A 23745-nucleotide genomic window follows, 5' to 3' on the forward strand; every position below is an offset into this window, starting at 1 on the left:
CTCAGTAGTTGTGGTGCACGGACTTAGTTGCTCCATGGCATGTGGGATATTCCCGGACCAGGGCTCAAACCTGTGTGCCCTGCATTGGCAGGCAGATTCTTAACCATGGTGCCACCAGGGAAGTCCCCAAAATGTTCTATATCTTGACTGTGCAAACTCCTCCTCACCCTTCAACACCCAGCTGAGAGATCACATCCTCCAATAAGTCTATCCCATCGCCCCTCCCAGGTCAGTTTGAGAGTACCTCTGGCTGACAACACTGAGAAGGGTATTCACCACACACTACTACTACTTTGTGAGTCTCCACAGCAGTTACACAAATGGATGCATTGTGAAAACTCATAAAACTGTTCACTAAAACAGGTGAACTTTGCTGTATGCAAGTTACATCTTAAACATGACTCAGCGGGGGGAAACTACTGTATGAAGTAGGCACTGTTTACTCCCATTCTACAGTGTAAGAAACTAAGACACAAATTTCAAACTCACACAGTACAGCTTCAGACCTGTGCTCTTGACCACAGAACTATATTGAATTCTCCTCTCGGCCTTCCTTCAAGGAATCCTCAATCATTCCATGGGGAATTAAACCCTAGAGAAAGAGGAACACTCCTTCTTTTGAGAAATTATTAGTCAGCTAACATGAATGTCCCTGTGATCCATCAGAGTGGAGGTTCATGGAGGTCATAAGTTTTTTAAATTTAATTAATTAATTTATATACAGCAGGTTATTACTTATCTATTTTATACATCTTAGTGTATATATGTCAATCCCAGTCTCCCAGGTCATCCCACACCACCCCCCAGTTTCCCCCTTGGTGCCCATACATTCTCTACATCTGTGTCTCTATTTCTGCCTTGCAAACTGGTTCATCTGTACCATTTTTCTAGATTCCACATATATGCGTTAACATACGATATTTGTTTTTCTCTCTGACTTACTTCACTCTGTATGACAGTCTCTAGGTCCAACCACATCTCTACAAATGGCCTAATTTTGTTCCTTTTCATGGCTGAGTAATATTCCGTTGAATATATGTACCACATCTTCTTTATCCATTCGTCTGTCGATGGGCATTTAGGTTGCTTCCATGACCTGGCTATTGTAAATAGTGCTGCAATGAACATTGGGGTGCATGTGTCTTTTTGAATTATGGTTTTCTCTGGGTATATGCCCAGGAGTAGGATTGCAGGGTCATATGGTAATTCTATTTTTAGCTTTTTTTTTTTTTTTTGCGGTATGCAGGCCTCTCACTGTTGCGGCCTCTCCCGTTGAGGAGCACAGGCTCCGGACGCACAGGCTCAGCGACCATGGCTCACAGGCCTAGGCACTATGCGGCATGTGGGATCTTCCCAGACCAGGGCACGAACCCGTGTCCCCGGCATCAGCAGGCGGACTCTCAACCACTGCGCCACCAGGGAAGTCCTATTTTTAGCTTTTTAAGGAACCTCTATACTGTTCTCCATAGTGGCTGTTTCAATTTACATTCCCACCAACAGTGTAGGAGGGTGCCCTTTTCTCCACACCCTCTCCAGAATTTGTTGTTTGTGGATTTTCTGATGATGCCCATTCTAACCAGTGTGAGGTGATACCTCATTGTAGTTTTGATTTTCATTTCTCTAATAATTAGTGATGTTGAGCAGCTTTTCATGTGCTTCTTGGCCATGTGTATGTCTTCTTTGGAGAAATGTCTATTTAGGTCTTCTGCCCATTTTTGGATTGAGTTGTTTGTTTTTTTAATATTGAGCTGCATGAGCTGTTTATATATTTTGGAGATTAATTCTTTGTCTGTTGATTCATTTGCAAATATTTTCTCCCATTCTGAGGGTTGTCTTTTTGTCTTGTTTATAGTTTCCTTTGCTGTGCAAAAGCTTTTAAGTTTCAGTAGGTCCCATTTGTTTATTTTTATTTCCATTACTCTAAGAGGTAGGTCAAAAAAGATCTTGCTGTGATTTATGTCAAATAGTGTTCTTCCTATGTTTTCCTCTAAGAGTTTTATAATGTCTGGTCTTACATTTAGGTCTTTAATCCATTTTGAGTTTATTTTGTATACGGTATTAGGGAGTGGTCTAAGTTCATTCTTTTACATGAAGCTGTACAGTTTCCCCAGTACCAGTTATTGAAGAGACTGTCTTTTCTCCATTGCATATCCTTGACTCCTTTGTCATAGATTAGTTGACCATAGGTGCGTGGGAATAACTCTGGGCTTTCTATCCTGTTCCACTGATCTATATTTCTGTTTTTGTGCCAGTACCATATTGTCTTGATTACTGTAGCTTTGTAGTATAGTTTGAAGTCAGGGAGTCTGATTCCTTCAGCTCTGTTTTTTTCCCTCAAGATTACTTTGGCTATTTGGAGTCTTCTGTGTCTCCATACAAATTTTAAGATTTTTTGTTCTAGTTCTGTAAAAAATGCCATTGGTAATTTGATAGGGATTGCATTGAATCTGTAGATTGCTTTGGGTAGTATAGTCATTTTCACAATATTGATTCTTCCAATCCAAGAATATGGTATATCTCTCCATCTGTTTGTGTCGTCTTCGGTTTCTTTCATCAGTGTCTTATGGTTTTCTGAGTACAGGTCTTTTACCTCCTTAGGTAGGTTTAATCCTAGGTATTTTATTCTTTTTGTTGCAATGGTGAATGGGATTGTTTCCTTAATTTCTCTTTCTAATCTTTCGTTGTTAGTGTATAGGAATGCAAGAGATTTCTGTGCATTAATTTTGTATCCTGCCACTTTACCAAATTCATTGATTAGCTCTAGTAGTTTTCTGGGGGCATCTTTAGGATTCTCTATGTATAGTATCATGTCATCTGCAAACAGCGACAGTTTTACTTCTTCTTTTCCAATTTGGATTCCTTTTATTTCTTTTTCTTCTCTGATTGTCATGACTAGGACTTCCAAAACTATGTTGAATGATAGTGGACATCCTTGTCTTTTTCCTGATCTTAGAGGAAATGCTTTCAGTTTTTCACCACTGAGAATGATGTTTGCTGTGGGTTTGTCATATATGGCCTTTATTACATTGAGGTAGGTTCTCTGTATGCCCACTTTCTGGAGAGTTTTTATCATAAATGGGTATTGAATTTTGTCAAAAGCTTTTTCTGCATCTATTGAGATGACCATAAGGTTTTTATTCTTCAATTTGTTAATATGGTGTATCACATTGATTGATTTGTGTATATTGAAGAATCCTTCCATCCCTGGGATAAATCCCACTTGATCATGATGTATGATCCTTTTAATGTGTTGCTGGATTCTGTTTGCTAGTATTTTGTTGAGGATTTTTGCATCTATATTCATCAGTGATATTGGTCTGTAATTTTCTTTTTTTTTAGTATCTTTGTCTGGTTTTGGTATCAGGGTGATAGTAGCCTCATAGAATGAGTTTGGGAGTGTTCCTTCCTCTGCAATGTTTTGGAAGAGTTTGAGAAAGATGGGTGTTAGCTCTTCTCTAAATGTTTGAGAGAATTCACCTGTGAAGCCATATGGTCTTGGACTTTTGTTGATTGGAAGAGTTTTAATCACAGTTTCAATTTCATTACTTGTGATTGGTCTGTTCATATTTTCTATTTCTTCCTGGTTCAGTCTTGAAAGGTTACACTTTTCTAAGAATTTGTCCCTTTCTTCTAGGTTGTCCATTTTATTGGCATAGAGTTGCTTGTAGTAGTCTCTTAGGATGCTTTGTATTTCTGTGGTGTCCGTTGTAACTTCTCCTTTTTCATTTGTAATTTGATTCATTTGAGTCCTCTCCCTCTTTTTCTTGATGAGTCTGGCTAAAGGTTTATCAATTTTGTTTATCTTCTCAAAGAACCAGCTTTTATTTTTATTGATCTTTGCTATTGTTTTCTTTGTTTCTATTTCATTTATTTCTGCTCTGGTCTTTATGATTTCTTTCCTTCTACTAACTTTGGGTTTTGTTTGTTCTGCTTTCTCTAGTTCCTTTAGGTGTAAGGTTAGATTTTTTTATTTGAGATTTTTCTTGTTCCTTGAGGTAGGATTGTATTGCCATAAACGTCCCTCTTAGAAGTTCTTTTGCTGCATCCCATAGGTTTTGGATCATCATGTTTTCATTGTCATTTGTCTCTAGGTATTTTTTGATTTCCTGTTTGATTTCTTCAGTGATCTCTTGGTTATTTAGTAACGTATTATTTAGCCTCTATGTGTTTTTGTTTTTTATGTTTTTTCCCCTGTAATTGATTTCTAATCTCATAGTGTTGTGGTTGGAAAAGATGCTTGATGTGATTACAGTTTTCTTAAATTTACCAAGGCTTGATTTGTGACCCAACATGTGATCTATCCTGGAGAATGTTCTGTGTGCACTTGAGAAGAAAGTGTAATCTGCTGTTTTTGGACAGAATGTCCTATAAATATCAATTAAATCTATCTGGTCTATTGTGTCATTTAAAGCTTGTGTTTCCTTATTACTTTTCTGTCTGGATGATCTGTTCATTAGTGTAAGTGAGGTGTTAAAGTCCCCCACTATTATTGTGTTACTGTCGATTTCCTCTTTTACAGCTGTTAGCATTTGCTTTGTGTATTGAGGTGCTCCTATGTTGGGTGCATATATATTTATAATTGCTATATCTTCTTCTTGGATTGATCCCTTGATCTTTAGGTAGTGTCCTTCCTTGTCTCTTGTAACAGTCTTTATTTTAAAGTCTATTTTATCTGATATGAGTATTGCTACTCCAGCTTTCTTTTGACTTCCATTTGCATGGAATATCCATCCCCTCACTTTCCATCTGTATGTGTCCCTAGGTCTGAAGTGGGTCTCTTGTAGACAGCATATATAGGGGTCTTGTTTTTGTATCCATTCAGCAAGCCTGTGTCTTTTGGTTGGAGCTTTTAATCCACTCATGTTTAAGGTAATTATCGATATGTATGTTCCTATTACCATTTTCTTAATTGTTTTGGGTTTGTTTTTGTAGGTCCTTTTCTTCTTTTGTGTTTCCCACTTAGAGAAGTTCCTTTAGCATTTGTTGTAGAGCTGGTTTGGTGGTGCTGAATTCTCTTAGCTTTTGCTTGTCTGTAAAGCTTCTGATTTCTCCATCAAATCTGAATGAGATCCTTGCTGGGTAGAGTACTCTTGGTTGTAGGTTCTTCCCTTTCATCACTTTAAATATATCATGCCGCCCCCCACTCTGGCTTGTAGAGTTTCTGCTGAGAAATCAGCTGTTAACCTTATGGGAGTTCCCTTGTATGTTATTTGTCGTTTTTCCCTTGTTGCTTTTAATAATTCTTCTTTGTCTTTAATTTTTGTCAAATTGATTACTATGTGTCCCGGTGAGTTTCTCCTTGGGTTTATCCTGCCTGGGACTCTCTGCCCTTCCTGGACTTGGGTGGCTATTTCCTTTCCCATGTTAGGGACGTTTTCTATAATCTCTTTAAATATTTTCTCGGGTCCTTTCTCTCTCTCTTCTCCTTCTGGGACCCCTATAATTCGAATGTTGGTGTGTTTAACGTTGTCCCAGAGGTCTCTTAGGCTGTCTTCATTTCTTTTCATTCATTTTTCTTTATTCTGTTCCACGGCAGTGATTTCCACTAGTCTGTCTTCCAGGTCACTTATACATTCTTCTGCCTCAGTTATCCTGCTATTGATTCCTTCTAGTGTATTTTTCATTTCAGTTATTGTATTGTTCATCTCTGTTTGTTTGTTCTGTAATTCTTCTAGGTCTTTGTTAAACATTTCTTGCATCTTCTCGATCTTTGCCTCCATTCTTTTTCCAAGGTCCTCTATCATCTTCACTATCATTATTCTGAATTATTTTTCTGGAATTTTGCCCATCTCCACTTCATTTAGTTGATTTTCTGGGGTTTTATCTTGTTCCTTCATCTGGTACATAGTCCTCTGCCTTTTCATTTTCTCTCTCTTTCTGTGAATGTAGTTTTCGTTCCACAGGCTGCAGGATTGTAATTCTTCTTGCTTCTGCTGTCTGCCCTCTGGTGGATGAGGCTATCTAAGAGGCTTGGGCAATCTTCCTGATGGGACTGGTGGTGGGTAGAGCTGGGTTTTGCTCTGGTGGGCAGAGCTCAGTAAGACTTTAATCTGGTTGTCTGCTGATGGGTGGGGCAGAGTTCCCTCCCTGCTGGCTGTTTGGCCTGAGATGACAAAGCACTGGAGCCTACAGGCTCTTTGGTGGGGCTAATGGCGGACTCCAGGAGGACTCACACCAAGGAGTACTTCCCAGAACTTCTGCTGTCAGTGTCCTTGTCCCCTCAGTGAGCCACAGCCATCCCCTGCCTCTGCAGGAGACCCTCCAACACTAGTAGGTAGGTCTGGTTTAGTCTCCTACGAGGTCACCCTCTTTCCCCCAGGTCCTGATGTGCACATTACTTTGTGTGTGTCCTCCAAGAGTGGAGTCTCTGTCTCCCTCTGTCCTGTTGAAGTCCTGCAATCAAATCCTGCTAGCCTTCAAAGTCTGATTCTCTGGGAATTCCTCCTCCCATTGCCAGACCCCCAGGTTGGGAAGCCTGACGTGGGGCTCAGAACCTTCACTCCAGTGGGTGGAATTCTGTGGTATAAGTGTTCTCCAGTTTGTGAGTCACCCATCCAGTGGTTTTGGGATTTGATTTTATTGTGATTTCGCCCCTCCTACCATCTCAATGCAGCTTCCCCTTTGTCTTTGGATGTGGGGTATCTTTTTTGGTGAGTTCCAGTGTCTTCCTGTCGATGACTGTTCAGCAGTTAGTTGTGATTCTGGTGCTCTCGCAAGAGGGAGTGAGCACACATTTTTCTACTCCGCCATCTTGAACCAATCTCCATGAGATAATTTTTGACTCAATTTGCCCTACAGCAGGCCCAATATAAACCATTCCATGGTTATCTTCCTTTCTATCCTCAGGAACTAGCAAAAAACACACATTGGCAATCTAGTAGTTGGAAAGGCACGGTGGAAGCCCCTGGAACTCTCACTTTGTACCACAATAGTAGATCAAAAACTACATCCTGAGTGAATTGCAAAAATTATACCATGAAAGACTATAAAAGTGAAGGGTGATGATTCCTATCATATCTGCATTTAATTATCAAGAGACAGAAGAACATGGATAAAGCTCGGAGAAAGTTCAAAGTTTCTAGAGCACATAGGGGTGCTATGTGGAGCCTGTGGCATGTCACGATATAATAATCACAGTGTAGGTAACTCCCACGGTCCAGGAAAGAACCAAGAGCCTTTTTTTCCCAAAAGAAAATAGCTACTCACAGAGGGGGCTTGGTTTGCTGTAAATCACTAGGTGTACACGAGACACCAAGATGAACTGAGCTGGCTGCTATTTGATCTATCTAGCTATGTGTTGGCTGTACCCTTTAGAGTCTGTCATCAAGTAGAAGTGCAATCTATGGAATCAGGTCCAAGTAGGTCCTGAAGGCATAAGTAAGTGTCTGTGCAGGCCCTGACCAGGGCCTGGACTAGGAGGTAGACAAGATACCTACGGTGTAAAATTTATGGAGGCATTCACTCAGGTGCTGACCCAGTACTTGCACACCCTGAGAGTGAATGCCTCCTTGTATTTTTCACAACAGGCAGCCAGCTTGCCTCACCCTCACGCATACTACAATATGCCACCCCTCACTCCACATCTATGATCTCATGAGGAATACCCTAACACCAGGTGATAGAGGAAGAAAAGTTTCAAGTCTAGTTTATAGTGCAATACACCAACCCTGGCCAGAAACAGACCATTGCTGTACAGTCCCATTCAAGGGTGGCCGTGAAAAGCAAGAGAAGAGAAACTTTTCCAGTGGGCAGAATGTTAAACAGTACATTTTGTGGCTCTCTCTGTCTGTCGACAGAAGCTGGCCTGAGGTAAGGATTTGCAGTGAATATATGGGTGGTAGCTGATGGTTTAGACAGATGGTCAAGGACTTGAAATGAATGAGATTAAAGACTTGGGGCAAGGAAGTGGAAAGAAAAAGTATAAAGAAGAATCTTTGGAGATGGATACAGAGTGTGAAAATATTCATGTTTTATGAAATTGAGCACCAAAAGCCTCCCACTATAGAACGGGTTCTTAATAATCAGGCAGACAAGATAACACACTCCAGATCTGAGTCTCTCTCCCCAGGGAACTCCAGGGCCTACTCACTCTTCTCCCGAAAAATGGCCCCAAGACTGAAATGAAAGCTATACCTGAACTCAACATCTCACCAAAGCTAACCTGGTTACCATCATGGCAAAGTGCCCAATTTGCCAGCAGCAGCAGCAATCAACCCCAGGTCCCCTATTCTATCACCCCAGGGGGACCAGGGAGGGATCTAGTAGAAGGTTTGGATGTGCCTTCACTGAACATCAAGCTTCTGCCAATATTATTTCCCATGACTTTAGTCTGTGCCCGGGGCCTCTACGGCCTCTGTACAGTCAGTCGCGCGTTTCCCACAATTTCTGGATGCGGGGTGGGATGGGGAGTCCAGGAGTAGGCAGAAAAAGCAAGGTCGCCGCGCACATTCCTGCGCAGGCCCGGGTCTTGGGTCCTAGGAAGGGATGAAGCCCACAGGAGAACCCGAGGGCAGATTTCGCTGAGGCCCGGAGCTGCCTCGGGCACGTGTCCTTGGAGCGCAGGAATAAAAGTCAAGCCCTTATCTGCGGGCGGCCCAGGGCGCCGACCCCCGCAGCCCAGGTCAGCGCAGGGCGGCGGGATTCCCTGGCCTCTCGGCGCGGTCAAGTCCACGTGGCCGAGCGGAGCAACTCGCTGAAGAAAGGGCCAGGTTTGCATAATTCCCCAATCCTGTGGCGACAAGACCACACCCCCCGGGCCCGCGGAGTCCGCGTCAGACCTGGGTGGAGGCTTGACTTTGTGCACCGTTCGGATCCAAGCCGATGGACGCAGGCTGCGTTTTCTCCCTGGCCGCCCGGCCTCTCGACACCCCAGAGGACCAGTTTTGGGGAACTGAAGTACAAGATGCCCCTCTTCTCCGAGAACCTGTTTATATTCCTCATCCCGGATCCCCCGGTACCGGGCTTCAAAATGAGAGCCAGTTTCTCACCCTTGTCGCATTTCTTGCAATTCCAACCTGTCATCCCCAGCCTCTGAGTGTCCCCTGCTGTCTGGCCCCGACAGTCCCTTTGGTTGGTGGAGGCGAGGGGGCGCTTCTGAGTCGCTCACTAATGGTCCCTACAGAGCTTTCCGCTGAGTTTTTGGCCTGGTTCCATTTTAGGCTCTAAGCTGTGCGTATGCGAAAGCAGAGCTTTCCCCTCGCCCTGGGCTGTCTTCCGTGCACGGCGGGGCAGCTCCATGCAGGTCGGCGCTGGAGCTCACTGGAGTCCCGTGAACTCCTGTGAACTGGTGGTGATACCCCGCAACAAGCTGTGTGGAGGGGACAGTGGAACCCAACCCAGGTCAGAAGGCTCGGGGACTGGGGTGGGGGCCTGCACTGAGTATTCTGCTCAGTCTGTGCAATCAAAGGCCCCAGGCGTTCCAGTGATCTGCTGCTTCAGTCACCCCCCACTCCCAACTGAGAAACATCCAGTCCCTCAGGAGCCCCCACCCCTCACTTTCTCTAGGCTAGAAGCCTCTCCCACTGGAGCTAGGCTGGCTGTGTGCACCAGCGCTATAAACGGGATTGGAGTTGCCTTCTGCCCCAGGGCCCCTGTGCACAGAGGTAGGCCACTGCCTTACTCTCCCCTAGGACAGTAGTAGAGGACACCGAGCTGACTTAGGGCTTCTGTGGGGTTAATAAACCGTCCTCTCCCACTCCTGCCCAGCAACCTGTAGAATCCGCCTCAGTGGAGCAACCATGCCACCCCTGTGCTGACCAGAAAGTACCCAATTTCTGACCTGAGATGTGAAAGGGAGAGAAGGAAAGCCTGTGGGTAGAAATGGGTTCAAGTCTACCACTGTGCGTCTGTGAGCTCATGGGCTGGTCTCCTGAACAAATGTGCCAACACGCAAGAGCCGGTTTTCCCTGACAGCAAGTGAACTGGTGAGAGGACTCTGCGAAGGCCCCTAAGTGTTTTCCTATGAACCTGTGGGACCCACCTCCAAGTCCATATGCAGTCAGGGGTGGCCTTGTGGCCACCTGGGAAAAAGCGGGTGAATGCCTGCAATCCTGCGTTTCCCTGGACTGGAGGCAATCATGAGGGTGAGATCTGGGGACATCAGCTGTTGTGTAACCAAGGATCTCGAAGGAATGAGTGGGTAAATGTGTAGACATGCGGCAGGACTGTCCCGCTCTGTAGACGCACTGGTCAGTCTGAGACCCAGCCTGAGAGTTTGAGACAGGAACAGGGCCGTGTGTGCCTGTGAGCAAGTGCGGAGGTGTGCGGTGCACGTATGGCAGGGGACGGTGGTAGACACTGCTCTGCAGCGGCCCCACCCTGTCCGGGCCTCCGGCCCTGGCCCTCTAGGGCTGGGCCAGTCTCCACCCACCCCCGTTGGGTCTATACCAGTTCTCACCTCGCCGGCCCACCCCAACGGACAGTTGGGCGCCTGTGAACGTGGAGACTCGCTAACCTGCTCCTTATTCCGAAGAGCGGCGGGAAGCGCGGCACTTAAATACACAGTAAGGCTCCCTTAGAAGCGCTGAGGACGGAAAGCTGCCGTGGAGGAGAGCTGCCCCTCGACTCTTCCGCCCGGAAGTCAAGGATCTGGGAATGAGGAGGGGAGGGCGGGGCCTCTGCAGCTTGTAGGACCCGCCCCCACCGCCCCAGCCCCGCCCCCACCGCCCCAGCCCCGCCCCAGCCCCCTACCGCCCCACCCAGCCTGGTGCGCAGAAAAACCAGGTCAAGCTACCCTGGGGGCTCGCGGCGCCACTCCTGGAGCACCGCCGAAGAGTCAAATGCTTTTACTTGCGTTATCTCCTTAATCCCTTCTGTAATGCGGGGAAGGGTTGGCTTTATCATTTGGGGAAGGAAACTGCAGGCTCCTAAAATTTAATTAACTTGCCCGAGGTTAGAAAGCAGAGAAGAGCTCAAAACCTAGGTTGATGTCCAAAGTCACCTCAGCAGCTGCCTGGGAGTGAAAGAGGATTTTAGACGGAGGGACAGGTGCAGAAGGAAGAGGGTGTGGGGAAAGAGAGGGGCCGTGCAGGTAACAGGGAAGTGGTGAGGCCTGTGGCGTGCTGGAGAGTGAATTTTAGTGTATCTGTTGTGTCTGTATTCTTCATTTCTTTAAATAAATAAAATGGAAAAAAATCCTCTTGGGCAAATAAAATAAAACTACAGGCCATATTTGACGGCAAGCTTGAGAACCCAGGAATAAATCTCAGACATAGGGTGATAGTGTAGCATTAGCACCACAGGAAGCTTGTCCTAAATCTGGAATATCAGGCCCCACCCCAGACATAGTGAATGAGGATCTACATTTTAACAAGGTTCCCAAGTGTTTCTTACATACCTTAAAGTTTAAGACTGTCAGGTGTAATTTATATATAAATGGATACACCTTATATTGTATATAAAAGAGCCTCCCCAGGGACACTCCCCCCCCCCAGTTCCTCTACCATTCTGGAGGGGGCAGGGAAGAAGGGAAGAACATGCTCTCTTTTCTTTTCATATTCTAACTGAATCTTACTGTTTACGAGTTTGGCATAAGCCCTTGCTAACTCTCTGACCCACCAACATGCTCTCCCATCCTCCAGGCCAGAGCAACCTCCCCCAGCTACAGGCTTTGCACAGAGCAGATGGAAAAGGAGAAGAAGGATTTTCTTTCCTGGTTCTCCACTCTTTTGTCCAATAAAGTGTGATTCATTCACTTCTTTTTTTTTTTTTTTTTTTTGCAGTACACGGGCCTCTCACTGTTGTGGCCTCTCCCATTGCGGAGCACAGGCTCTGGACGCGCAGGCCCAGCGGCCATGGCTCACGGGCCCAGCCGCAGAGGATCCTCCCAGCCGGGGCACGAACCCATGTCCCCTGCATTGGCAGGCAGACTCTCAACCACTGAGCCACCAGGGAAGCCCTCACTTCTATTTTTAACTTTCTGCTGATTTGAATCCCCCATCCTGCTGACCCAGAAGGGGGAGGGGTGGAAGTGTATAGAGCTCCCTTCCAATCCCAAAGGTCTTCTGGAAGGTGGCAAGCTCAGGCTGAGAAGGCCAAAAGGGTGGGCACTGGATAGGTGTAGGGAAGGAGGAGGGCAAGGTCTCAGGGTCCTGGCAGTGCTACAGAGGGGATCCTGGAGGGGGGGGCAGTCAGAGCTGGAGGGGAACCAGAGGACTGGAGCAGCTTGGAAACATTTTTTCCCAAAGTCCTAGGGGAGCAAAATCCCAGTGGACTTCTGAGCTAAGAGTTCCCTCCACAAAATGAGACATTCCTTGAGGAGTCCTCCTCAAATCCACCACACCCCTGGACTTACCATCCCTCCCAAAGACCCTGGCTCTAGGGTTAGACCCTGGTTTCGAATGCTGGCCCTACCTTTTATCAGTCGCGTGCTCTTAAGCAAGTTGCTTAACCTCTCTGGACTTCAATTTTCCTTGTCTATAAAGTGGGATGAAAATACCACCTACATCATACGGTGGTTGTTAGGAATGTATTAATACCTTTAAAAACTAGTGCAGTGCCTGGAACACAGCAAGTGCTCAATAATGTTGCTTTTTAATATTATTATCGTTATTATTTTCCACCAGGGCTGGTAGCAGCCGCCCCTGAGGTCTCCAGGGTCCCTCAGGCCTCAAGCTCCCAGGACCTCGGCTCGAGGCGCCTCTCCCCGCGCGGCCCCTAGAGGGCGCCCGGAACTCACTTGTCCTGCGTTTCTGCGGTGAAACCCCAGATCCGGGCTCCCGCTTTTGGGCCTTCGGATTTGGGGACTTGTGACTCCTCCTGCAGGAACCGAAGATACGTGGGCTCTGGGACCACAGGGCGGAAAACGTGAGGTGGCAGGAGCAGCTCCTATCAAACCTCCTCTAGAGCGGCACAGAGCAGTGGGGGCCTCGCACCCCCCATCCCCCCATCTTCTCGCACACACCAGGAGGCCGGATTGCCAAGGGCTTCGGGGAGGCAGCGGCGGCCGCTGGACTTTCTGGGCCTTGCTAGGGTCCTCGGCCGGAATCCAGGGCGGCCTGCTGCCCCCAAGCCCATCATCAGCCCATGGGGTCTCGTCGCCGGCCGGAGCTACATGGCTAGAAACCAAAGCTGCGTGGCTAGAAACCAAAACCAAAGATTGCCTCAGCAATCTCCACCCCCACGCCGACCGGCAGTCTCTCCTCCCAAGCTGGGGGAGGAGAGATGGGAGAAGGAGAGGAGGAGAGCCCTTGGCAGGGTGGCCGCGTGGTAACCACCCATGGGAGCTTTGGGGGTAACTGCAGACCCAGAAATGGAGACTGTGTGCTTCGAATGGCACACCTGTAGCTTGCCTTGTTTAACATCGCACACCTCAGTCGTTGTACATTTGGAGGAGGTATGTGAGGTTGTCCACAGCGATGCAGGCCGTGCATGAGAGGATGTGAGTTTGCACCCATCCCTCAGCACAACATGGGTACTCATCGCTTCCTCCATTCACCACTGCCACCCCCCCACACACACACACCCAATCTCACGCAACATCTTCCAAGTCCACTCTGAGCTCCTTGGAAAATCCAGACTGGCTCCAGCCTTCGCAATCACTCAGCCTATTCCTATCGGACTCCTCAGGATAAGGAATCCAGGCGTGAGTGCAGGTGGGCGATTCTAGGGGCCTTCCTGGGCCGACAGAGGGCAGTGGGTTCGAGCCATGCAGAAAATCTCTGGGCAGCTCTCTTAGTTGCCCAGGCAGTGACTTGGCCACCAGGCACCAAACTCTGAGCTGATCAGGAAAGCCTAGGAGAGTGAGAAGCTGCTTAGGAGCAGGGTCTGCGAGGAGGGAGTGAGAAGTGTGTGGGGGGAGCGGGGAGTGTGAGAAGAGCAGGAGTGGGGGTGGGTTTCTTCCAGCATCTGGCCTCAGGGGCCTTCAGGGCAGCTCTGGGGCCACAGCTCCACCCCACTCCGCCTTCCAGCATGGCCTCTGAATCCCAGCTGCTCCAGTTCTGCACAGCCTGGAGGTCCCTGATTAATTGTCTTATACACCTGGAACCGACCTGCCCATCTGCAAGTCAGTCACGCCACACACAGGATGCCTATCTGAGTCCTGGGCCCAGGGCAAACCCCACACTTGCCACCACAGTGGGGGCTTTACTAGGCAGTGCTCAGGCCGTGCCCACACAGCCCCCAGGCACAGATCCCGCCACACAAAGCCGCTATTATAGTTAACAGGTTGAGCCAGATTCTCTGTGTGCCACGCGGCACAGTACGGGGACTGCTAGGACCCCAGCCCTGCATGGGTTTCTGGGCCCCCGAAGGCCACCACTCTGTCAGCCACCGCTCTGGGCTGCGTCAGGTCTGAGCGGGTGATGGGGGCCTCACTCACCGGGGAATTTGGTCAGTGCAATCATCTCACTCAAGCCAAGGAAGGAAGTGGGCAGAAAGGCAGGTTCGTTAATTCCTCTTTTCTTTCCGCACCCCTACACACCATTATTCGGATAATTTGTTCCTCTTCTATTTTTGAACAGAGACCGACCATTTCCGGCAGGGGCGGTGGCAGACCCGGAGTTGTGAGGTTTCTGCTGCGGGTAGTTGGCCCTGGCAGCCCGCTCCCTTCCAGCCTGCGTCTCCTCGGGACGGAGTGTGCGGGCCCCGCCGCCCTCCAGCCCTGTCCTAGCCGCGGCCCTCGGCCGACGCGGGATTCGGCGAGATTCCACCCCAACGAATTTCCGGCGGAGAGAGGGGAGTTGCGCGCCATCCCTCAGCGCCGAGGGCCCCAGCGCCCCGGAGAGTCTGCCCCCACCCCCTGCGACGCCTCGCCCCGGGGCCTGGGCGCTTGGGAGGGGCCCCGGGAGAGTGTGCGAACCGGGACGCCAGCGAGTGCCGGGAGCAGGCGCGCGGGAGCCGCGAGTGGGGACGGGGAGTCGGGTGGCCTCCCGCGATGGGCGCCCGGGATCCTGGCGTGCGGAAGCCCCATCCCCCGCGAGTCCCCGACAAGCTGGACAGGGTCCGAGAGAAGCGGGGCTGAGGGACCTAGGCCCGCGCCGTTTTGAGTGTGACCCCAGCTGTTTGTGAAGATCGGGGCAGGTAGGAAGTGTGTTCTGCCTAGTTTTGCTTGCGTTTGTCTTGCAAGAGGAGGGGCGAAGGGGTGGTGGTGAAGAGTCGGGCTTCGGAGCCGATTTGGGGATTAAGTTTGGGCCGGGCAGCCACTCCCCATTCCTGCCTCAGCTCCTCAGCTGGACAGTCTGCGGCCAGAAAATATCCAGGAGCCTTCGGGCGCCCAGCCTCTTGAGGGGTCCCAGGGATTGGGAGGTGGGAGGAAGACCCCAGACTCCTCTGGGGTCGGCAACTCTGGAATACTGCAACGGGTAGGCACTGAAGGTGCCTCTCAAAGACGCAGATGAAGGAGAGATACCTCACCGAACGAAGAAGGTTCGGGCTGGGCAGCTCCAGTCCTGGCGGCGGGAGGGGAAGAACAGCCAGACCTGCCCAGGCAGAAGGAGCCGAATTCTGCGGTTCCAGAAAGCCATTTCCGGATTTCGCTTGGCCCGGTACTGGATGCGGCAGCCAGTGCCGGCGGGAGACCCACTGCAGACTTGTCGTTGAGGCCAGAACTTTCTCCCCACGACCAACACGCCGTCAGGGCCTGGCCTGGTCACCGGGTGGGCCTGGGGGTGGGGTAGCCCCTCCACCCCGGAAGTCCTTTGGACCCAGAATCCTCTTCTGCCCAGATCCTACTCCAAGGGGGCCACAGATGAGAGGTGGACAAACACTGTCCTTTGCCCACTCAGCCAAATTTCCCCTTGGACCTCCTTGGGTTGGAGGTTGCTGTTTGTCCCCATATCATATGGCAGATCCAGGATGGCAGTCTGGGGAGGATGAGGGCTCTAATGGTTTCCATAACTCTCCTCCACTCAACCCCAGTGTGGGTGCACACAGCTCTGCATACACGAACAAGCCCCACACCCCACTCTCTTCTAGTTTTAGCCACAAAGTTCTCTCACTCTCCCATCCCAAAGAAACAGCCCCATATGCCCCCACCCTACTCTACAAGGATGGCATGTTCCCCAAAGTCTTCACCACCTAGCCTCTTCCAGAAAAGCAGGCTCAAGTCAGTTTTGTGCATCCTGAGATTGGTCTAGTAGGCAGGGGACTAAATGTTATGGGGAGGGCTGTGTACTGTGGCTGCTGTCCCTGCTAAAGTGGTCTGGGGCCTCCCTGAAGGTCCCTGGGAAGTCTGTTTTTCAGATTCCCTCCTAGGCCAGCCTAGTGCTGGAAGCTGGGAAATCTTGTTTTGAGTACCACAGAGGATCCTGACCCAATTACTGACAGCATGCCCCAGTCTCTGCAGCTTGCTGGGTAACAGCCTGGAACCCCCAAACTCCAAGCCGATGCTGATACCCCCACAATGTATCTGCACACCCCACCTTAGACCCCCACCACCATGTACACTAGCAGTGCACAATTACACCCACTCACACAACACCACACACACTCACCTGCGGGACAGTCACCCACAATGATCCACACTCCCCATTAATTCACTCCCCCAATTGTATACGGTCTCACACAAATATATACAGTAAAACACATCTCACACATGATTGCATTCATACAATTATAGATGATACACAATCACAAACATTCACACATTTAACACAAGAATAGATTCACAATGAGAAACTAATACGTACTTTCACAAACATTACCACATGATTCGTTCACAATCACAGACGCTGGTGATTACACAGCTATCCAAAAAGCCACATTCATACATGGTCACACAGACACCACCACAAGTTCGTATGTATAATGGTAGTTTCGATCTGCAACTTAAGCAGAATAAGCACACACAACTGCAAACAAAATTACACAATTGAACACTTACAAACATTCATTATCAGTGAAATCCTGATTGCCCACACCCATCACAAACACACAATGCACACGCATAACTCTCACACCCAAAGACAAATCTCTAGCGCTGGCTCTCCCAACTTTCCTCAGCACTGCCTTCTCTCCATTTCTTCCCCTCCTTCTTTCCTCTCTCCAGAGCCTGTAGGTCCTGGTCCCCAGATGTCCCTCAAATTTAGGTACCAGGGGCTGCCCTGGCTGTACCAGCTCACACCAAACCCAAGTAGCTGCAAGGTGCTGGGCTCAGCAAGGAGCAGGCAGCCTTGACTCCGGATCCGGAGGGTTTTATTATTTTTTCACATAAATTACACAAGCACTTTATAAAAAGGTTACACAGAGAACACCTTATAAGTGCATAACTTAAACGCCCCCTACGAACAGGATCTGGAGAAATAGGCTGAGTTTGTGTGGAAACCTGTCTGTGCGTACCTGGGTGTGGCTAGGCTATGTGATGGGGGTCTGGCAGGCCAAGTGACACTGTTGTGGCTGCTGTGTGTGTGACGATGTGTCACACTGTGACCGTGACCTTGTGTTTGTGAGAAGCGCCATGCTGTTCAGAATGAATCTGGGTCACCCCTGATAGTAAGGGTCAAGGGTGTGAAGGCTATGGCCCTGTGTGTGCATAACACTCTGCCATAGGTCCCCTGTGTGTGACTGTGGGGTGACACCAGGAGGGACAGTGAAATCACCTCTGTGAGGGCCTGTGGGTGTCCGTGTATGATGCGGAGTGGAAAACAGAGTGCTCTCCCCAGGGCAAGTTCAAATGACAGCTCATGCTGTCCTCTAGGGTTCCCAGAAGCTCTTCTTCCTCCACCTTTCCTGCCTCTCTCAGTCCCACGTTAAAAATCAGAATAAAATAAAAGAGACGCAAACGGAGGACTCCGAACAGTTCCAGCAGGCGCCAGACCGCATAGGCATCTGGGAGGCGACCGCGCGTCCCTTTCTTGCGCGGTCTTCTCTTCTTTTCCACCAAAAAGAGAACAGCGTCGGCACGAGAGCGCGGGCCGGTGCGGAGGGAGGGGCACGGCGTTCCCCTGCTACGTGCAGTCTTCGGCAGGAGGGCGGCGAGAGTCGCGGCTCTCAGGCCTCGCGACCCTTGGCTGGGCCCGGGTCTCACGGGGCGGAGCAGGCAGGCTCACTCACAGGCCGACGCCACTGACGTGACGCTGGTGATCTTGGTCGAGTCGTCAGACCACGGCTGCAGGTTCTGCAGGGCGAAGAGCGAGGAGTTGTGCACGCAGAGCGGGTCGGCGGGCAGCGGCTGCGCCAGGCTCTTCTGGAAGGCCTCTTGCTGCAGCTGCAGGAGGATGCGGTTCGCCTGCTGCCTCTCGGCCTCACGCTCCTCCGCGGTCTGCCGCCTGCACCGGGGACAAGCCGTTACCGACGCTTCGGGCGCGCTCCCAGGAGACAGCCTGAACGAGCGGGCACTGCTCCCCTTCGCGGCCCCCAATTTCCACTTGGGCCCCTTGAATGCATTCCCTTATCTTGAGGGTCCTGACTCCACAAAGACTGGAAGCCCCAAAAGTAGATTGGGGGGTATCCTGGGGGAGCTGTGGGGAAATCCGCTAGGCCCAAGCAGCTGGAGCTCCCCGGCTCCAGGCAGGGCCCACACCCTCACCAGCCTGGAAGGCGCAGCCAGGGCTAGGATGGCATTTCGCCTCTCCCCAGACCCCAGGAAGACCAGGAGCCTTCCCAAGTCTGAGGGGCCTCACCCTCCTCACCAGTCCAGGGCAGAGGCAAGGGCCAGTGGATATGAGCTGCCCTGACAGACCTCTCTTCTTCCCCTTCCCTCTGCGAACCTCTCCCAGTCTTCTGACCTCCTGCGCCAAGCCCTGTGCCCTGCTGGGATTCCCGCCGGACCGGCCGGCTTCCTCCAAGGCGGTCCAGGGAGGCGATGACTCACTTATTCCATTTAATGCCTTCCCTCCACCCCGTCAACTGAGATCAAACGTCTGTCTCTAAGGTGGACAGACCTAATGGGAGTCCCCGGGGCCTCCAGAAGCAATTTGTAGGCGATCGATGAAGCCGCGCGAAGCCGGCGAGGGCCTCTCTCAGCGGTGGACGCCGGCCTCCTCGCCGCCCCTTCTAGCCTTTTCTCTCTGTGTCTTTCTGTCTCTCGTCTTCCCCTTCTTCCCCGCATTTCAAACTATGTCTGTTCCTTTAGACTTTGTGTCTTTTTTTCCTCTTGTTTTCTCTCACCCCACCCTCTTCCTTCTCTCAGAATTTCAGGGAATTTGTTTGAAACGAAAATGAAGGTTTTAGTCAACTATGGCTTTCCTTTATTGTACATAAGACTTCTTCAGGCTGACTGTTTTTTCCTTTTCTCCCTGGGTGGGGTGTTTGTCTTTGCCGCCACCCCCCCCTTGTGTATCAGTTTCTCTCTGTCTGCTATTCTCTATTTTTCTCTGTGTCCTGACCCCAAGGGCTTGCCTGACCCCCTCCCCTCCCCTAGGCTGCAGCCCTGGTGGGCCTTGGGAACGCAAGTACGTCCACCCCCCTCCCCCCCCAGCCCTTGCTCCCTCCTTAGCTTTCCAGAGGTCTGGAGCAACGTCTCCCACCCCTTCCCCAGCAGCAGGAATGTGGGGGGAGCAACAGACTCGCGGGGCAGTGGCTTCCTTTGTGGCCACGGCGGCAGATTCCTAGCCTTCATTCAGAAAAAGAAACTTCAATTCCTTCCTCCGGACCCAGGCCCTCCCGGCCAGGCGCCGGGGACTTCGCCCAGACTCTCTTGCTCTCCCCACTGAGGCCTGAGCTAGCAAGAAACTCCCGGCACGTGTGGAACCGAGTATGCGGGCCAGATGTGCGGGAGGGTGCAGGGGTGCAAGAGGGTGCAATCGGAGAAAGCGCCTGTGTGGGGGGAAAAATGAGTGTAGTTGTGGGTGTGTGACGTGAGAAGAGAAAATGTTTCTCTCTCTCTCACTCACACACATACACCCCTCTGCTCCTGATTGATCCCCCTTTCAGTAGGACCCTCGAAAACCCCGCCGCAGCCGGCGCAGATTGATTTCCCCCTTCCCCGGTAGGGGAACCGCTGCGCCCAGGCGAGGCGTCTGGGGAGGAGTGAGTCAGTAGGGCCCAGGCCCACGGTATGGGGTCCCAGATGCTCTAGCGGGAGCCCCGGCTGGGGCGCCTGCCATCCTGCCTCCGGTCTCCGGGATAGACGAGGCATCTCTGTACACGTAAGTTTGCGCAAACAAAAAGTCCCTCAGGACGCACTGATCTCGGAAGCCTGGACTGCGTAGACTGCGCTCAAACCCGGACGTTTCCCCAAGCAGCGGCGGAGACCAGCCGCGTCTACACCCGCACTGAGTGTGCGCCCCCGGGCCAGAAAGCCTGAAAGAAAAACAGCTGGGGCTCTTGGCCCCGTCCAGTTATCGGCCACGGTGGCTTTCCGCTCCCCGCGAGCCTAGCAGAGCAGCGCTCTCCTCCGAACCAGAGCCATAGGAAAGTGGCGAGCATGGGAGTATGAACGCCCCCAGAGAGGCCCGGAGCCGGAGACTGCGCCACCCACGGCCGCGCCCGCCCAGCGCGCTTACCTCCACTTTGTCCGCCGGTTCTGGAACCAGGTTTTGACTTGCGCGTCGGTCATTTTGAGCGCCTTGGCCAGGGCGGCGCGCTCGGCCGAGGCCAGGTACTTCTGGCGGTGGAAGCGCTTCTCTAGCTCGCAGATCTGCAGGCGCGTGAAGGACGTGCGCGGCTTCTTCTTCTTGGGGGGCGTCCGATTCTGATAGGGGTGACCTATACGGCGTGTTACAGTGAAGGGTGAGAGGGCCACTGGAGCGGGAGACAGACAGACGGCAGAGGCAAGCGGCAGAGCGTCAGGAGGCGTCCCAGGCCCGACACCCCGCGAGTCAGCGAGCGCAGCGGCTAGACGCCAGGAGAAGAGCTGTGGTCCTCCCATCAGCCCTCAGCTCCAAGCCCGCGGCGTGAAATGGCCCCCGCCCGCCCGCCAGGCCGACGCCGCTGCTGCCACCACGGAGACCTCCCTAGCCCTGACCTCCCACGTGTCCATCACACACAGCCGCAGTCTCCTTGAGGGGCACGTCTGAGGCGAGCTAAAGGTCGCAGTTCCCCCAATAGCCTCAGGTCTCCAGCCTCAGAGAAGCTGACCAACGGTAAGAGGCTATCCTTGGTCAAGGCCCTGAATGCTGGGTCCTGACCTGAGGCCTCCATCACACAGCAACATACACAGACACATCACGTACAACAGGGGCAAATTATAGATCTATACACCCAGACAAGCTGACACCCAGACAAGCACAGGCACAAAGGCAGATGCATAAGGTGACAGCCATATACTCCCTCAGAACCTTCTTTAGGCCTAAAGCAAGATTACGGCAGGCTGTGGCTCCCCTAGGTAGGCTACGTGGAGTACCTTTTCGCCAGAGACCCAGGCCCAGTGGGTTCCAGGCTCGGGGGTGGGGAGGGTGTTCCATCAGAGTCTTTTAAGACCAGCTTGGCCTGGGTGGGGGGAGTGGGATGGGGCACTAGGCCCTGCCTCCCCAAGCCTGAGAGGACTTGGGTTGGGGCACTGGGGCCCCTTCTGGAGGCCCAGAGCGGAACGGCTCTTCTACCTCCCTCCACCCCACTTTGCCACAAACCCAGGGTCTGGGCCAAGTTTCCAAAGCTGGAACAGGGTCTTAGCCCAGGGTCTAGCTCTTAACTGCCTATTCCCCTTCCACCATTGGGCCCTGGAGCCCGAGCCCCATGGGAGCCCCACGTCGTGGTCGGTCGGCAGCCGCCTATGCCTCCTGCTTCCTCTGTCTAAGGCCCGGCCAGGAACTCAGGCTCAACTCGTGGCTGCCTCCCAGCGGGCTTGGTCCGGCGGGAGGATTGTAGTATCGGATCCAGGGAACGCTAAGGGCGGCGGGAAGTGAGGCCGGGGAAAGGGGCCCGCGCAGGATCGAGAGCCGAGTGCCGTGAGCGGAAGAGGGAACGGAGGGAGCCGAGGCAAGCGGAGGAAGGCGCGGAGCAGGCAGCTGAGAGGGCGGCAGGCGGAAGCCGCCGAGTGCGTAATCGTCCCAGGAGTTCTTTCGGCTGCCGATCGATCACGGGCCTGGCCGGTGCATTATTAACGCCGGAGGAAACAAGGCTGGGCCCAGAGGGGAGGACGCCGAGCCGGGACAGAACGAAAATGAAGCGGGCGGCTCAGCCTCGCGCTGCCACTGACCCGGACGGAGCCTGCAGTCCGGGAAGAAGGGCCCGCCAGCTCTGTTGCTTTACTCCGGCTCGGAGCCTCTACCGGGTTCGGCAGCGCGACGGGCACTGGACCACGGAGCGTGAAGTGTGTGTGCGTGTGTGTGTGTGTGTGAACCTGTTTTCCTTGCGTCTGATTCTGGGGCTCGCCGCCTCGGCCAGAGAACGTCTGCCGGGACGCAAGAAACAGTTTGTTCACATCGCGCCCTTTTCTCCGAGATACCCGAGCCCCAAATGCCGGCGGAAGGTAGTAGCCCCGAAGCTACATTCCCCTTCCCTCCGCCTGACCGGGCCCAGGGACTCCGAGAGGGGATCAGGGAGAGCTTCTCAGAGCAGGGGTCCTGTGGGAGAGACGGAGAGGGGCCCAGGCTGGGAGAACTCTTCCAGCAAGTCGATTCCGCGAGCTTAGAGAGGTGGCGGGCGGCTGAACTTGGGGGAGGCACCAAGAGGAGCTGGGAGACCTGGCGCACAGAGCGGGCTGCGGGGAGCCACGGGGCAGGAGTGAGGGGGTAGAGGAGAGCCGGGACCGCGGCCAGGCGGGGCGCGCGCGGGCCGGACTCACCTGTGAACCTGTCCTTTGTGTATCTGCGGTTACTCTCCATCCAGGGAAAGGTGAGGCCGGTGAGGTTGTTGACGCCCGGCACGGCAGGCACGGAGGGCACGGTGGGCAAACCGGTAGCCAGAGGTTGAGGATGGGCCACCGCTCCAGCTAGCGGCCTGTGCGCGGGCACTCGTATCACCCCCGCAGCGCTCAGCGCCCCCGCCCCGCCGCCGCCGCCGCCGGCGGGACCGGGGCCGCCCGCCAAGGCCATGTTCACGTTGTAGGAGCCGGCCAGCGGGCCCATGCTGCAGCCGCCGCCGCCGCCGCCGCCCGCCGGGCCACCGGGGCCGCTCGGGCCTCCAGCGCCATAGGCCCCCGCGCCCCCGGCCCCCGCCCCGGCCGCGGGGCCCCCGCCGCCGTAAGGGTAAGCGCCTCCAACCAAACAGCCAAGGCCGTATTCTCCGTCCTGGAGGCGAGAGGAGGGCCCCATGCAGCTGCCCTGGTCCGGGCTGTTGAGGATCTGGTCGATGCCAAAGCTGATGGGCTCCGCGTGGCCCGGGTGGAGATGGTGCGGACCCAGGTGCTCCATGTTAGCCCCCGACCCCGGCCCTGCGGTGGGCGGGGGGGCTGGGCGGTGGCACTCGCTGTGCTTGGCTCGGGGGCAGCGCGCAGCGGCGCTGAGGCGCGGAGGCACTGAGGCGGCGGCGACTCCTGGCTGCGCTGAGACTTGGAGGCTAAGTGCGCAGAGGGGCTAAAGTAGGGGGGAGGGGAAGGAGAGAGGGGGCGCCGTATTCTTCCCCTCTCCGGCTGCTCCTTCCCCTCTCCGGCTGCTCGCTAGCTGTTGACTCTGGGACATCAATCACCGGGCGAAAAACCACGGTGCGAGCGAGCCTCGCCGTTTCGGCCGGGTCTCTCCATTGGCTGTGCGCGGAGAGGAGCGGGGTGAATGACAGCGCGGGGGAGGGGCGGAGAACGGGAGAGGGAGGCCTGGAGCCGAGACAGATGTAGGAGCCCGAGACGGAGGGACTGAGACAGAGGCTCAGAGAAGTAGTTCAAGAAGAGAGAGAAGAGGCCAACCAGAGGCTTAAGAGGAGAAAGAAAAAGAATAGGAGGCCGGCATTCCCAGAGACCGATAGACAGATGGCCCCAAGGAGGTGGAGGTC

At 52.7% G+C, this 23745-nt stretch overlaps 1 protein-coding gene across 1 annotated transcript; it reads right to left on the reverse strand.

The window, feature by feature from the left end:
- Positions 1 to 17980: 17980 nt before the first annotated feature.
- Positions 17981 to 23171, reverse strand: TLX1 (T cell leukemia homeobox 1). Its single transcript, XM_030865376.2, has 3 exons — positions 22604 to 23171; positions 20382 to 20583; positions 17981 to 18203 (listed from the first exon to the last, which is right to left on the reverse strand). Exons 1-3 carry the CDS (start codon positions 23169 to 23171, stop codon positions 17981 to 17983), a joined length of 993 nt encoding a protein of 330 aa, XP_030721236.1.
- Between the last annotated feature and the right edge of the window lie 574 nt (positions 23172 to 23745).

This window comes from Globicephala melas, chromosome 16 (assembly GCF_963455315.2).
Source record: "Globicephala melas chromosome 16, mGloMel1.2, whole genome shotgun sequence".
Classification (NCBI taxonomy): Eukaryota; Metazoa; Chordata; class Mammalia; order Artiodactyla; family Delphinidae; genus Globicephala; species Globicephala melas.

Coding starts and splice junctions, on each gene's coding strand:
- TLX1 (XM_030865376.2), bottom strand. CDS start 23,171: ATGGAGCACCTGGGTCCGCACCATCTCCACCCGGGCCACGCGGAGCCC. Junction 20,584..22,603: donor CACAAAGGACAGGTTCACAG/GTGAGTCCGGCC, acceptor CACGCCGTATAG/GTCACCCCTATCAGAATCGG. Junction 18,204..20,381: donor AACCGGCGGACAAAGTGGAG/GTAAGCGCGCTG, acceptor TCCCCGGTGCAG/GCGGCAGACCGCGGAGGAGC.